Source organism: Oryctolagus cuniculus, chromosome 4 (assembly GCF_051225735.1).
Source record: "Oryctolagus cuniculus isolate XC-2025 breed Fujian yellow rabbit chromosome 4, ASM5122573v1, whole genome shotgun sequence".
In the NCBI taxonomy this organism is placed as follows: domain Eukaryota; kingdom Metazoa; phylum Chordata; class Mammalia; order Lagomorpha; family Leporidae; genus Oryctolagus; species Oryctolagus cuniculus.
Window position 1 is genome coordinate 89,699,792 of NC_142870.1, and position 16,371 is coordinate 89,716,162.

At 39.1% G+C, this 16,371-nt stretch overlaps 1 protein-coding gene across 14 annotated transcripts in view; it reads right to left on the reverse strand.

Annotated features, from left to right (window-relative positions):
* Positions 1–16,371, reverse strand: part of TP63 (tumor protein p63) — a 252,244-nt gene that overhangs the window by 74,623 nt on the left and 161,250 nt on the right. For all 14 annotated transcript variants that reach the window (XM_089330856.1, XM_051818895.3, XM_008266646.5 and 11 more), the window contains one exon: positions 15,191–15,445. In XM_089330856.1, the coding sequence (XP_089186982.1) occupies positions 15,191–15,445 (255 nt within the window). The remainder of the gene's footprint in view (positions 1–15,190; positions 15,446–16,371) is intronic.

The following is a 16,371-nucleotide window of genomic DNA, read 5'->3' on the forward strand; positions in this document are numbered from 1 at the left end:
CAAAGCACATTATAAAATCAGTTAAGAATAGAAAATTTGTTTATTTGGGAATGCTTACAGGTAAGCATGATAAATTTATAACCTCTTGCTGCTTAAAGGACAGTGTGGGCAGTATCCTGACAAACTACACCTATTCTAATTCTTCCTTTTCTAACGTGCTGTGCCCTGAGGCCTCTTCCATGTCCTGAGTGGATCTGGGCCTCTAGTGAGACCAGTGGCAAAGATGACAAGGATCTCAGGTCCTTTGTTTCTGCAAGTGGATACTCAGTGTCTCTCTAGGAGGTAAAGATCAGGGGGCTCACAAGGGCCCTCAGAGGTACACAATATGAACATAAGGATCAAATCCAACTTTGTGGATTTACAATGTGTTCTGAGTTAGTAGAAAAGAAAATCTAAATTTTAAAATAATTGTAATAAAAGAACAGGACAGAGCAGGTAGGAAGATCATATAAACAAAAAAAAATTTACATTTGCATGAAAATACTGTTGCAAGGATATTATGGCTCTAACTACCAAAATAAAACCCCCAGTACTACTACTAATGGAGAAAAACCCTAACGATTTTGTTGATTATCTTTTCTTCACTAAAATACAGACAGATATTTACTCTCTTTCATGGAAATTTCAAAAAGTTTAGAAAAGCATACAGAATTACATATTTATTCATTGACTAAGGCAACTTAAGTACTGAGTCTATTTTGAAGAAACACCAGTTATCACAAAGGTATTACTTGGGGCAGGGGGAATGGTTTGCTGGCCAAAAGAAAATAAGAAGCAGTTTTTTCTCTTTTCCAAAATAACTCAGTCAACTCTCCTAAGAGGAAAACTGAAGGAAGTGAGAGGTTTCTTCTCATATGTTGAAACACAAACACTCAGTACATTATAGAGCACAGTAACTAAAGAATGAAGATTTTAGATTTATAAGATTCTATTTGACTTGGTTTGGGTTCCTTTATCGCATTTGATGTTGGTATTTGTAAACATGTAGCAGCATATTTACAAAAATTTAGCTAACAAAATATATATTTAGCTAACAAATATATATTTTATAAATTTAGCTAACAAATATATATTTTATAAATTTGTGTGCTTTATACTTTCAGGAAAGACTTCACTCACAACTATCTAATAGAACATTTCATTTTCTCACTCAGGCTCTCTTTCTCCCTCTCCCTCCCTTTCTCTCTCTCTTGTTCTTCCTCTGATTATTCTCTTGCCACCCCCACTTCTAATCCCAAGGTATCTAAGATGGCAATTACTTTTGAGTGAGGGGTAAGGGAACAGTCTATAAAAACTTGAAGACTACTTCCAGCACAGATCTTAACACCTATTAACACCTGTATCTAAGCTAGCTGTGCAAAGAGAAGCATCATAAGTTTAAACCACAGTGTTGGGGCCAGCGCTGTGGCGTAGCAGGTAAAGCCACTGCCTGCAGTGCCAGCATCCCATATGGGTGCTGGTTCAAGTCCTGGCTGCTCCACTTTCAATCCAGCTCTCTGTTATGGCTTGGGAAAGCAGTAGAAGATGGCCCAAGTGCTTGGGCCCCTGCACCCACGTGGGAGACCTGAAAGAGGCTCCTGGCTCCTGGCTTCGTATCAGTGCAGCTCCAGCCTTTGCAGCCATCTGGGGCATGAACCAGTGGATGGAAGCTCGCTCTCTCTCTCTCTCTCTCTCTCTCTCTCTTTCTCTCAGCCTCTGCCTCTCTGTAACTCTGCCTTTCAAATAAATAAATATTTAAAAAAATAAAAATATAAACCACAGTGTGCTGGGTAAGAATTTTGAAAACTGTATAAATTGTAGAAATGGATATCACCAGCTATATATTTAATTGCTCTCTGAGCCAAAAACTAGCCTGGAAAAGCCTCTAGTTCTTACTGGTTCTGCTGCCAAGTGAATCATCTTCCTTTCTCTAGACCTCAGGTGACCCATCTACATCACTTCCTTTGTAGCTCTGGCATCAAAGGGTGCACAAATTAGTTAATTTTAATATTATATGATGATTCTCAGACATAAAAATACAAATACCTAAAAAACATGCTTTTGTTATAACTTCATATAAAATTTGTAGACTAATCTTTGTAGAGGCAAAATATAATCTATCAGTAAATATTATGGAAGAAAAATAAAAATATAAAGAATACGATACAGAATCAACCTAGATGTCCATCAACTGATGACTGGATGAAGAAAAATGCTACATATGAACCTTGGATTATTTCTTGGCCATAAAAATGAATGAAATTCTGACTTTTGTAGCAAAAGGGATGCAACTGGAGATCACTATGTTTAGTGAAATAAGCCAAAAGACAAATAGCACATATTTTCTGATTTGTGGTAGATAATATAGAGAGTATAAAAATTCATGAATGAAATTGACATCTTGAGATTTGATTATAGTTTATAGCCCTTGTGTACATTCCTACTGAATAGTGGTCTTTCTACTTTTTACATCATGTACTATTTAGTGGAGCAATAAGCCTTTGATTAAAAGTAAAGTAAAATAGATTATCACAAAAATTAAAAAAGAAAAAAGGGGGAGGGAAAAAGCAGGGGGTGAGGAGGGAAGCATCATTATATTCTTATAATTGTATCTATGAACTACATGAAACCTGTTCTGTTTATATTAATAAAAATGTTTGTAAAAAAACAATGACTTATCTAGTGATAACTTCTAGAAGTTGAGAATTCTATGTAAAAATTTTTATGTCTTTATATGTTTGAGAGGCAGAGAGGGATACAATAGAGAGAGTAAGTGAGCGCTGTTCTCTGTTGTTCCAATCCTCAAATGCCTGTAATGGCAAGGGCTTGTCAGGTGATCGCCAGGAGCTAAGAATTCAACCCAAGTCTCCCATATGGCTGGCATGAATCCAATCACTTAAGCCATCACCACTGCCTCTCGGGGTCTGCTTCTGCAGGAATCTGGAGCTGCATACCAAAGCTTATTAGGGATACAGCATCTTTACTGCCAAGCTGAACATACACCCCATCAATTCTATGTTTCAAAGACTGATTTGGGCAATGTTAAAAACAGTTATTTGCCAAATACCTTCCTAAACTCAAAGAGAACAAAATTAGCTGAAAGCATTTTAAAACTGCATATTTATTTATACATATACAACTTCTACACAGTCTAGGTATGAGAATAAGCAAAGGAAAAAGATTATTTTCTTATATAGGTTAGTTTAAGAAGATATTATCATAAGAAAGATACACTGTCAGAGCATTCGATCTAACTATGGAAGGAATGAAAAAGTTATTCCAAATCTCTATCATGAAAAACACTTTCTATTTTACCCATTGACTATTTGTTTAATCTGATTATAAGCTAGCCACCATGTCCCAAAGGCCTTATCCACCGAGTCCATGATTTTGTACAGAAAGGTGGAAAGAGTAAGTGGAAGTGATAAACCTGAATAGATGGTGTTTAATGACAAGCCTTGGATCTAAAACATAAATTTCGTCTTCAAAACCCTTCTCTATCTCCAAAGCCAAGGACTAGTTTCCCCCACCGCACTCCATGCAGCTGCCCCTGGGAAATGTCTGTTGTCTCAAGACCACTCTGCTCTGGGCAAAGGGGAATCAGGCAGAGAAATAAACACACACAAACTGTTTTTTCAAACTCAATAAGATACAGTGTTTTTCTCAATAATATCATAAAATTGATTCAGTTTCTAAAAATTAAGAACAGCTTATACTATAGAATATTTTTGAGTATTATTCATAGCAATAGGAGTCCCCTGTGTAAGTAAGTACCCTTTCTAATTTCCTTACAGAAAAGTGCAAGAACATAGGCTTCTTAAATTATTCAACATTAAATGCACCAGAATATCGGCATTCCAAAATATTAAGATATTTATTATAACAGAAACCAATTTTAGATAAATCAAGTTTATAAAAAGAATTTTTTAAGCAATTCTAGTATGTATATGACAAGGCATGCAAGATATTTGGGCAAACTTTACAGGACTGTGAGAATCATTTTGCTATTATAAATTATTGCAATGGCTTCCAGTAGCAATAGGTTTGCTTTTCAGATATGGAGTTAATCATATGAATGAATTGATCATGACTCCTTGCTCAGAAATGTAAATCATAATTACATCTCTCTTATGGGAAAATGAGATTTGCTTTTCCGAGAACACAAAACAAGGAGGAAAATAGTAGAGATATTATGTTAACTTCAGTGTTTTACATTCATAAATATGAAAATCTCAAATGAACCAGCAGGTGGAAGATTTCGCTCTGTATCTCCATTTCGCTCTGTAACTCTTTCAAATAAATAAAATAAATCATAAAAAAAGAAAATCTCAAATGAACACACAAGGTGGAAGAAACAAGTAAATAAGAGGAAAGATAAAAGGAAAGAATATCTTTTTAGTCCAAATCATCTAATTGTAATTATTGTAAATTAATTCCATGGTATTCAAATAGAATAACATTTTATGTACATAAATATGTATTTGTTTTTACATCTTTAAGAAAAAGTAATTTTTCTCATAACCTAATAAAAATGACATTTGAGAATTTTTCTTTGAATTTGTTAAAATGTTGCAAATAAAACATAGAGCCACTAAAACAAAGTAGCTGATTAACAGATATAGGGTTCAATTTAACATATATTAAAAAAAAGTCTTTCCCGTTAGAAAAAATTACATAAACTTTTTCATTCAATTTTAATATCCTGGGACTTTCATATTATTTCATTTCATGGCTTTATGTAAGTGGAAAACCATCTGAATTTCAAGAGGGTATGATGCAGTATTCAAGCAGGTAAATCTAAAAGAAAAAAAATCCAGGATAATATAATAACATATTAGATTTTAGAGCTTCGTCTCTCAGGCTCCCAAAGTACTTCATAAACTTTAATTAAGCCTCACAGTAATCCTGCCAAGTAAATATTATAATACCCACTTAACAGGTGGGCAGAAACAGAACCACCTGCCCAGGTTCATACAGCTTGTTAGTACACAAAAAGCATCTTTCTGAGTCCCGCATGCTACTTAATGAGCCACACTCTTCAGGAGCCTGTCAGATGACTTCTCATTCAAATGGAAGCTCTGAAGTTAAGTAATCACCTTTTCCCTCTTTAATACAACTTGGAAACCATTCAAAGGAAAGGTAATGTCTTTTGATGTAGTCTCCGCAACTTATTCATTGTATTTTTCACAAGATTTAGTGCTGATGATGCTGGTTAAACCATAAAAGGAAACAAAAAGTAAAATGGCATGACAGTCACATTATACTTTCTATCTGTAAAGATGATTTGCCTCAGTATAAGTTAGAACCAGGGTCTCTGGCTACTTTTTCCAAAGTATTTCAGGTGAGAGGAGGCTGACGATAGGGTCACAATCCTTATTAAAAACCACATGAGAGTCATCTATGAAGATCATTACCTTCAGGCCTCTGTGTGCCTAATTACAGGATCCCTTGTTCCAAAAAACATCCCAGGTCAACAAAACATCCTTGAGGCTTCGAAGAGTTTCAGATTTGCCTTTCTATTCTACAATAAATTCTTCAGATTGACGGTGTTGGGAAGAAAAGCTATTATCTTCCATCAGGCACAGTGACCTGAGTAGATATACTAATTGCAGCTGATATAAAACCATGAAGCTGGGTCAGGCACTATGGCGTAGCGGATAAAGCAGCTACCTTCAGTGCCGGCATCCCATATGAACACTGGTTCTAGTCCCAGCTGCTCCACCTCTGATCCATCTCTTTGCTGTGGCCTGGGAAAGCAGTGGAAGTTGGCCCAAGTCCTTGGGCCCCTGCACCCACATGGGAGACCCGGAAGAAGCTCCTGGCTTCAGATTGGCACAGCTCCGGCCATTGTGGCCATTTGGAGAGTGAACCAGCAGATGGAAGACCTCTCACTCCCTGCCTCTGACATTCTGTAACTCTGCCTTTCAAATAAATAAATAAATCTTTAAAATAAAACAAAATGAAGCCATGAAGCCTCATGCAGTTGCTTATACTCATGACACAACACATGTGCTTTTCATGAGAAACATACAATTAACCTTCATCCTAGGGGGTGGGAACCATGGCATGGATTTTTTTGCACTATGGGAATGGATAATTTGGGGGTGGGGAGAAGGCAAACAAAGTTGTAAAGCTCGAATATGGGAATGCACCAAGAGCAACAATCCCACAGAAAAAGGCACACATTTCTCAGGGTTGATTTTTAAGTTCACATTCATTTTAAGGGATCTCTGTTGAGCTTAATGATATACTATAGTTTTCTCAAGGCATTAAAAAATTCTCAGGACATTATTCTCTGTTTATCCCTCAATTTTCAGGTGATTTTTGTTCCAGCACAGTCTCTGTCCATTAGAAATAAGCCATGAGTTAGAAAGCTGAGAAAACTGGTTTAAAGTCTCACTGCTTTTTTCTGATTACAGCTTTGGCCAATTTGGAGTCAGGGTTTCAGAAATTCAACAATCAGAAATGAAACAAACAATAAATCTTTTCTTTATGCCAAGCATCCAACACTGCATGCCATTAGATTCTTGTATAAAATTAAAGTTTATAGGAACAAGAAACCAGAAAGATCATTTACTTTAAAAAAAATTGAGAAAAAATATACACTTTGATAATGTATTCTTAATTAAATGTAGCAAGTAATTAATCCATATAACTTGGATATCATTATTTCTGAATGAACTATATTTCTGAGTGAAATATACCCACTAATAATTTTTTCTTGAGATGTTTACTCTAGCTTACAGTTATTTTAACTTTAATCCTTCCTTGCCACTGTTAACATATTATGGAGAATGGCATTCGGCCCACCTACTTTGTTTTCTCCAATAGTGGTTTAGTATTTCTTTTAAAAAATTATTATTATTATTTGAAGATCTGGGGCTATTATAAGCCAATCTAGGTTTCTAGTTGTTCCTTAAAAATGGAATCTTTTCAGGTTAGGCCTACATTGCCCCCAAGACAAGAGGCTAGGTTTATAAAGTAGATTCCCTGCAGACAGACTATTTAAAGTCATTTTGCCCCAATCATCATTTGGCTCATTTATGCCACCTTCCTTGCCCCAGTGACATTTGAGTTTGCTACCTCTAAGGTAGGCCATAATTAGTCAAACTGATTTGTTAAATGGAAAGGGCCTGATGCTCTGATACCTGTTCTTGATAGAATTCTCCTAGATGACAGATTTACACCACAATCTTTTCCATATTAATGGGTCATTCCAGGAAACTAGGAAAATGAGCATATCAAGGGGCTGCTAATAAGTACAACACCAAATTGATCACTACTAGTAACATGAATGAAGATGGTGGAGAAGGAAGGGGAAATGGGGATAGCGGAAGAGTGGGAGAAAAAAAAAAACAGGGATTTTTTTTTTTAGTAGACAAATAAATATATACTTTAATGATTTTTGAATCAGCAGTAGTCACACTATTCAGATGAAATAAATTAGTATGAAAGCTTTTTGTTTAAATAGAAATTCTACTGTCCAGCCATCAAATCACTCAGAAAAGTGTGGGAGAGTAATGAATGTTAGGTGAAACTCATTTATTACAAATACATAAACCTGAAGTCAATCTATACAAATCTGGGCAAACATACAGATTAAGTTATTCTGCTCTGGACTGGGGCATGCTGTGTAGCATGCCTTACAAAGGACATTCATTTTAAAATATAAAACCTAGAGTTGAATAAATTATGTGAATCATCACCAATAGTCTTCAAGTGCTTATTTAGCACGTGCTGCTTCTGTGAGTAAGAAGTAGCTCAGATAACAGGTTAATATGCTCAATGCTACCATTTTCTTCATCATGGGAAGCACACAAAAAGGCCACCTTGGGCCGGCGCCGCGGCTCACTAGGCTAATCCTCCGCCTAGCGGCGCCGGCACACAGGGTTCTAGTCCTGGTCGGGGCGCCGGATTCTGTCCCGGTTGCCCCTCTTCCAGGCCAGCCCTCTGCTGTGGCCAGGGAGTGCAGTGGAGGATGGCCCAGGTGCTTGGGCCCTGCACCCCATGGGAGACCAGGATAAGCACCTGGCTCCTGGCTCCTGCCATCGGATCAGCGCGGTGCGCCGGCCGCAGCGCGCCAGCCGCGGCAGCCATTGGAGGGTGAACCAGCGGCAAAGGAAGACCTTTCTCTCTGTCTCTCTCTCTCACTGTCCACTCTGCCTGTCAAAAAAAAAAAAAAAAAAAAAAAAAAAAAAGGCCACCTTGTTCACGTCTCATGTGATTTACAGAATAGCTAAGCAAGAAGTTAAATCATCTTGCTATGATGAACAAATGTGTCACTGGCACAAGCTACTGCCTTCTAACGTGTCCCAATGAATCTAGGGAACCACTCAAAATAAGACCAGATCAAACCCCCTATTTAGGCTCAAACATGAAGGGGAGAAGTGTTTTCTTTGTGAAAGGAAGCTGATAAATCATATTCACCACTGAAAAGTTTGCATGTACATCATGTCCTTTGATGGCTATTCTTAAGAGTCTCTAAATTCCAGAGGGCCATGCAATAGGCTGGCTTGCATTAGATTTCTGCAAGCTGGCAGCCTTTTTCTGAAAGTCTTACATTACAGGTAACCTGATGACAGGGAGGGTGGGCCACAGGCACGCATCTCAGCTCTGCCATCTGAGCCAAGGGGAGTGAGCTTGCGAGACCGAGACCGATCCGATCCGCGGGGATCAATGGAACTCTCCCGGGAACTGGCTGTTCCTCTTTCAAACGCCACCTTTCTAATCTCTCCACTTGCTCAAGTCAGATTCTTCAAAGCTCTGAACATGACATGAGGCTGTCATGATTAAGAAAGGCGAAAGAATGCTCTCTATAAATCATGGGTAGAGGCAGAAAGGAACAAATTCACAGACAGTTACTAATCAGGGTCAGAATGGAGGGACATTGCTAGCAACTACAATTACTTAATCAGAAGGATGAAAGCATGATTTCTTAATATTTTTTAGGGAATCCTGCATACTGTATTTTGTGCTGGGCCCTCAGTCAGAGTGGCTAGCCTACAAGACCTTGGCATTTACAACAGGAGAAAGACAAACAATAGCATAAAATGATCCTATGTCCCAAGGGCAGGGTCATTACCTCAGTCTGAGTACGTTTAAAAAAAAATAAAAAAGCCCACTGAGATTTTCATGATGTGTGCACAGAGAGCTTTGTGAGCAATGGGTCATGAAAAATACGTCCCAAAAGAACAAAGGTATGTGAAATCAGTCATGAAAACAGACTGCTCAATATTCACCCAGAGGTCGCAGGACTGGAGTCCAGCAGGGAGAAACCCTCCCTCAGAAGTGGTGCTCCTCCGGGTCAGTACTCCCTCCCCTCAAGCAGCTGCCACACAAAGCATATGTTTCCTTACCAGCAGCTCCCAGACCATATCCCAAATCACGACACGTGAGTCTTTTTCATGGCCATATGGTGTTTCATTATAAGGATATCACAGTGGATATTTGGTGCGGAGATTAAAAGCTGCCAGAGATGCTCACATTCCATGTGTCAGTTCCTGGCTTTGAGTCCTGGCTTGGCTTCTGATTTCAGCTTCTCACAAATGTGCACCCTGGGAGGCAGCAGGTGATGGCTCAAGTACTTGTGTCCCTGCCACCCACGTGGGGGATGCAGTTCCAGGCTTCTGGTTTCAGCCTGGGTAGGCCCTGGCTGTGACAAGGCATTTGGGAAGTGAACTAGCAAATGGGAGACCTCTATCTGTTGGTCTCTATCTGTCTCTCTACCTTTTGAGTAAATTAAAAAAAATTAAAAAGCAATTTGCCACACATTTTAAGAGATTTAAAAATATTTTTATTTGTAAAGCAGAGAACCAGAGAAAAATCTTACATTCATGGTTCACTTCCCAAATGTCCACAACATCCCAGACTGGACCAGGCCAAAACCAGGTGCTGGGAACTTAACTTGAGTCTCCTCTATGAAAATACTTGAGCTGATGCCTCCCAGAACGTCCATTAGCAGGAAGCTAGAATGAAATGTGAACCAGGACTCAAACCCAGGCACTCCCATGTGAGAGACAAAGGCAATCCAAGCGACAGCTTCACCACTGTGAAAAGCATCCCTATGCCATAGTTTATTGAAGTATTTCCATGCTGGTGACTGGTTAGATTCTTCTAGTATTTTGTCACTATAAATTAACATGCAGACTGTTCAATAAGTAAGACCCACTGTATCCTTTATGTAACACATGGAACACAAAAAGGCACTCCTATAAATGAAGCAGCAGATTGAAAATGAAGAATAAATGCCCAAAGCCAACAGTCCCTTAAATCTGTAAAGAGTCCTTGCTTGTGCTGGCAAACACAGCCTGCTTAAGTTTGGGCAGGTTCAGGAAAGCAGAACAGGTGGTGCGGAAGTCTGCATTCTGGGGTACCAGTGATCATCCCAAGTCACCTATTCTTATATCTGGATAGTGGGTAGTATCACAATGCTTCAAGGTTAGAGTATGCATTTTAACAACATAAAAACATAAAGTAAAAGTAATTTTACTGTCCATTTTCTCAAAGTATTGCCTTTCATACAATTGAACCCTCAGCCACACTACAATAAAACTGAAAAATAAGGGATTTGAATCAGACTCAGTAAAGATTTGTATACCTATGACTACCCTGGCACTAACAGCTATACTTATACATAATGCAATCCTTATGATAAGGAAAGTGTTAGTGATTCCATTTACAGGTAGGGAAAGTCAGGTTTAGAAGGACTGAATTTGGGGGAGAGTCCTGGATGCTGCTAGAAGTTTTAGAGTTGGAATGTACAGTCGAGTTTCTTACCATCTCCAAAATGTCTTTGTGGCTGATGCTTCCCAGCTATAATGCTACACCACTCCTGCCAATTAAAATTGTGGCATAAAAAGAGCCTGAGGGGCTGGTGCTGTGGCATATCAGGTAAAACTGTGGCCTGCAGTGCCAGCATACCCTATGGACACCGGGTTTATGTACTGGCTGCTCTACTTCCCATCAAGCTTCCTGCTAATGCAGAAGATGGTCCAAGTGCTTGGGCCCCTGCACCCACCTGGGAGACCTGAATAAAGCTCCTAGCTCCTGCCTCCGAATGGCCCAGCTCCAGCCAGCTGTTGTGGTCATTTGGGGAGTGAACCAGTGGGTGGAAGATTCTCTCTCTCTCTCTCTCTCTCTCTCTCTCTTTCCCTCCCCCATCTCTCTCTATAACTCTGCCTTTCAAGTAAATAAATAAATCTTAAAAAAAAAAAAAAAGAAAACTTTAAATTAAATTAAGTGTTGTTTTGGGGGCAGGATTATGTTTGTGTGCGTGAAATAGAGAATATAGAAAAAAGTTATCACACTTCACTTTATGTCAATAGAAAAGATTTAAAACAGTTTATTGTTGTAAAACTCAAAACATAATCGCATTCATTGTTTGAAAATTAAAATGCAAAGGAAAATGCATATTTACTTTAAATCCAGAAGAATTAAAAGGAAACATTCAACTCAAAAGGATGGTGAGTGACAAAATGGTACAAAAAGATTTTTATTAGGGAATTGCCAGAGAACTATGCAATAAGCATGGCCTCCCTCTAATGACAGCTGCTTCTGCTATTTCCAATTTGTATAAAGCTCTAGAACGTAATATTTCATTTTGAAAAATTGCTTTAAAGTTCATATAAGACAATGCAGATGTTGTATAATGTGGCACAAAAATAATATCCTCCCCTACTTAGGCTTCAGGACACAGAGTTCATCTATCCTGGACAGGACCTTCCTGCTCTGGTATGCCCTTGCGTCTATCAATCAAGAAGAAACACTGCTTCGATAGTCCAGATTGGCTGAAGAAGACTCAACCCGTGAGTGAGGACGCCTCACCTCTAGTTCTCCCTCTGTGGGCTTGTTATTAGCCCTGTGACCTTGACCTCTTAAAGCTTCCTCATTCATAAAAAACTTGGGATAGGAGACTTGCTGGTAAGACTCAAGTAAGATAAACATATGAGAAAATACATTACAATATGAAGTCTATGTTTAGAAGTAAGTATATATAATTTGGCTCAAAGAATGAGATGCTGATATGTACAAGATACAGGTGTTAAATTTAGGTGATCTCAGCAGCCTTTGAGGTAAGGGTTCAAGGGCCCTAGGTTTAGAGAAATGCCACTGGGACTAAAATAAACCTAGTCATGGACAAGAAAGAAAGTTAATAAAAATATGAAGACAAAATGATATATCAGTAAGATCACTATTCTGTAACATCTATAGGACAGACTGTGGACTGTGAACAGAAATCCAAGAGAAGTCAAACTGTTCAACAAAGGTCACTTAGGAATGGCAGATAAAATGATTGATTGGAACGTTTCTGAGAAACTTTTTATGCTGATTATTGGCACTATCATCTCATCTTAAGAAAACAGATAGGTTTCATTGTCCTCATCCTCACCTGAGGAGCAGACTTAGTTCAGGAATGATGAAGTGCCTTGGCTGAGGTTACACAGGTGATGGAGGCCAGCAAGCAGATTTCTGCCCTCACCTCAGGGCCTCCCCTTTAATTAAGGGCACTCATGACTGTTGTAACATATAAGGACATTTTACCAGTATGCCCCACCAAAATATTTCATTTCTGTCTAACTTAGAATTTAGGTAGCTATCCTCAGACTATTTTATGAGACAATTTACTTCTTTGAGAGAGGGCTTTGGAATGATGGTGGTTTAGGATTGTGGAAAATTTGAAAAGGTCCTTAAGATTTCTGTATGATTCTTAGAAACAGGATTTTAGAAGGGAAGTGATTCTTGGTGACCCTAATATACCCACAATTCTTTCAGCTATGCCCACTCTTGCAATATGGTGGACTCCTAACCGAGTAAACCAAACAAGTAACTGCTAGCCCTGAAGATCACTGATTGTAAGTGCCCAACTGGTGTCCACTCTCCTAAGACACACAAGCATTCCAGTTATGAAATAGTTATTCTAGTAATTCTTCAGCCAAATGTCGCTTAGATCATTCAACCATTTGAGGCCTATTAGCTCTTCTGTGTACTTACCAGACACACCATCTCCAAGATTATAAACGCAAAAGAAGCTAAATATTATTACACAATTTACAAGTAATACATGGTGCAAGGATCAAGTTTCAAACTAATATTTATACTTCATGGTTGAAATATAAAATGTGAAAGAAAGGAAAGCACTAAAATAAAATTATTTTTAGCAAGTTTTGTCACATCCAGAGGTAAAATTGTAGACAAAGCAAGAAAGGATTTAATCCAGTGGAGAAAGACAGAAATCAGAAGCAGGTCCAAATCCTACCAAAGTTTCTGAAACTTTCAGGATACTGCTCAACTCAAGATCCATTTTCTCCAGGTTACCCCCTCATAGAATGGGAATTACACAACTTGTCCTACCCACTCACTTCAAAAGAGTAAAGTTAAAAAGAGGTGATGTGTGAAATTATGTTGTGATATAATAAATGTTATGAATATAGATTAATTTATAAGCTCTGCCCACCTGGACTAAATCTACAGTGAACTAGATACTTTTATATGACACACACACACACAAAAGAAAAGCTTTCAAGGAAAACTGTTTGCTGAAGAGGAAAAAAAAACTCTTAAAAGAATCATAAACCACTTGTCTGTGAGATGATGACACCAGAAGCATTTCTATGAACAATGCAGGCATTAAACTGATTGGGCCACTTTAACTTTGACTTTCTTTTATCAGCCAGTTAAAATCAGCTTTCTAGATTTAGCTACTTTATTTGAGCTTCGTTCACATTGTAATATATTACAAAACAAAGTTTGAAACAGAATAAATATTCTTGTCTCTTTTTCATTTCTGAAAAATAATTTCCATGGTATCTTGGAAAGTTAAAGTTATGAGTGAAAAGGTTGCTTTTTCTTAAATTTTTCATCAGAATCTCTTCGGACTAATTCTGAGCTCTGATGTGTAGTTTTGGAGGCTACTTTATGGGAAAAATATTTTAAATATAGTAAGTATATATATATATGTTAATTATCTATGTTATAGAAACTACATGAGGGGCCAGCATTGTACTGCAGCAGGTTAAGCTACCACTTGTGATGCCTGCATCCCATATGAGAAGGCTAGTTTGAGTCTACGCTGTTTTGCTTCCAATGCAGCACCCTGCTAATGCACCTGGGAAAGCAACAGGAGATGGCCCAAATAATGGAACCCCTGCAACCCATAATGGGGAAGGGATGGATTTCCAGGCTCCTGACTTCTGCCTGGCCCAGCCCTCGCCACTCTAGGCATTTGGGGAGTGAATCAGCAAATGGAAGATGTTCCTGTCTCTCTCTCCCTCTATTTATGGCTCTGTCATTCTAAGTAAATAAATAAATAAATATTTTTTAAAAAACCCTAGGCAAAGAAACAATTAGCCTTTCCTTAATACATTGCATTGTGTTTTCTTAAATGCTATCAACCATGCTTACCGTATTCACTTTTTAAAAAAATATTTATTTATTTGAAAGTCAGGGTTATCCAGAGAAGGGGAGAGAAGGGGAGAGTAAGAGAGAGAAACAGAGAGAGAGAGAGAGAGAGGGAGAGAGAGAGAGAGAGAGAGAGATCTTTCATTAGCTGTTTCACTTCCCAAATGGCCACAGTGGCCAGGGCTGGGGCAGGCAGAACTCAGGAGCTTAATCCGGGTCCCCACATGGGTGGCAGGGGCTCAGACACTCACACCATCTTCCATTGCTTTTCCTAGGCTATTAGCAGGGATCAGAAGTGGAGCAGCTGGGACTTGAACCAGTGCCCATATGGAATGCCAATGTTGAAGGCAATGGCTTAACCTGCTGTGCTACAAAGTAGGACCCTCACTTTTAAAAATTACACTCTCCTGTGACATTTCCTCCTTCACAATAAGACTGGTAGCACTCTATCTTCTGGATTACAAAATGTAATTATGTGATATATCTTTTGATTATGATAGTCATCACTGGCATAATATTGGCTATTTTTCCCAAATCTTTCACATGAAAAACCTCACAACAGTGCAAAGCAGGCAGGAACACTGCAGCTAAAATTACTAGGGCAGGTGTTCAGTTCCCATATCTAGACTTTTCCCACCAAATGGCACTGTCACTCTTGCTTCTAGCTCAGTGTTAAATATTCAATGACAACATTTGCATTGTTGAATTTGGAATCTGTAAACCTGGAAGTGGGAGGAAACCCCTGGGAAGTGGTGAGGATGCTCTCTGTGTTCAGGGGTGACCTTCTTGGTGCAGACACACCCGCTGCTCTTACCGTCCAGGTGGCCGACTTGGCAGTGCTGGACTGCTGGAAGGACACGTCGAAGCTGTGCGGGCCGGGGTAGTCGGTGTTGGAGGGGATGGCAGGTGACGGCGAGAGGGCATCGAAGGTGGAGCTCGGCTGCGCGTAGGGCGAGGGCGCAGTGACACTGTTCTGTGCGTGGTCTGTGTTGTAGGGGCTGGTGGACGAGGAGCCGTTCTGGATCTGCTGGTCCATGCTGTTCAGGAGCCCCAGGTTTGTGTACTGTGGCTGCAAGGAAACACAGACACGCTGATGTTAGTTAGCCACACATGCCACAGATCACTCCAGAGCTCACCTCGGAAACACTTTGCATCCAAAGTCAAATCACCAACTTGTGATAAACATAAATACCACGAGACGTCTTTGGTGTCTTCACAGATGACAAGCTCTCTATGTCACTTTTGGAGACTGGTTTCCTCAACGGTGCTTAAAGGCAGAATGTTAAGATACACTTATTCACTAACAAGGCATAAAACATCCAGTGCTCACTGTTGCTTAGGGAATTTTTTTTAAATAAATGAAAGCTACTTATTATTTCCATTTATTTATATATATTTAGGCCGTGGCATTCCTAATGAGAAAGGCCACTTCATAAATATGTTCTACAGGAAATTTAAACATCAAATATTGTATATGGTCTTCAAGTTTACTTAGTCTTACAATCTAAATTATGGGTTTTTTTTTGAAAGATTTTATTTATTTATTAATTTGAAAGTCAGAGTGACAGAGTAAGTGAGAGACAGAAAGGCAGAGAAAGATTTCCATCCACTGGTTCGCTCTCCAAATACCCACAACACCCATGGCTAGGTAACCCAAGAAACGGGAACTCTATCTGGGTCTCCTGTGTGAGTGGCAGGAATCCAAGTACTTGAGCCAGGGCCTGCAGCCTCCCAGGTGTATTAGTAGGAAGCTGGATCAGAAGCAGAGGTGGGACTCAATAACAGGTACTCTGACATGGGGTGAAGCATCCCAAGCAGCAAGTTAACCTAATGCATCACAACGCTCATACCATATTTGTAAATTCTGTCCCACGATAGCAGCTGTGCCCCCTTCATCCCAGGGACCAGTTTCACAAAGACCAGAGAGGGCAGTGGGCATTTGGTACAGGAGTTAGTTAACATGCTACTTGGGAGCCCTGCATCATACATCTGAGT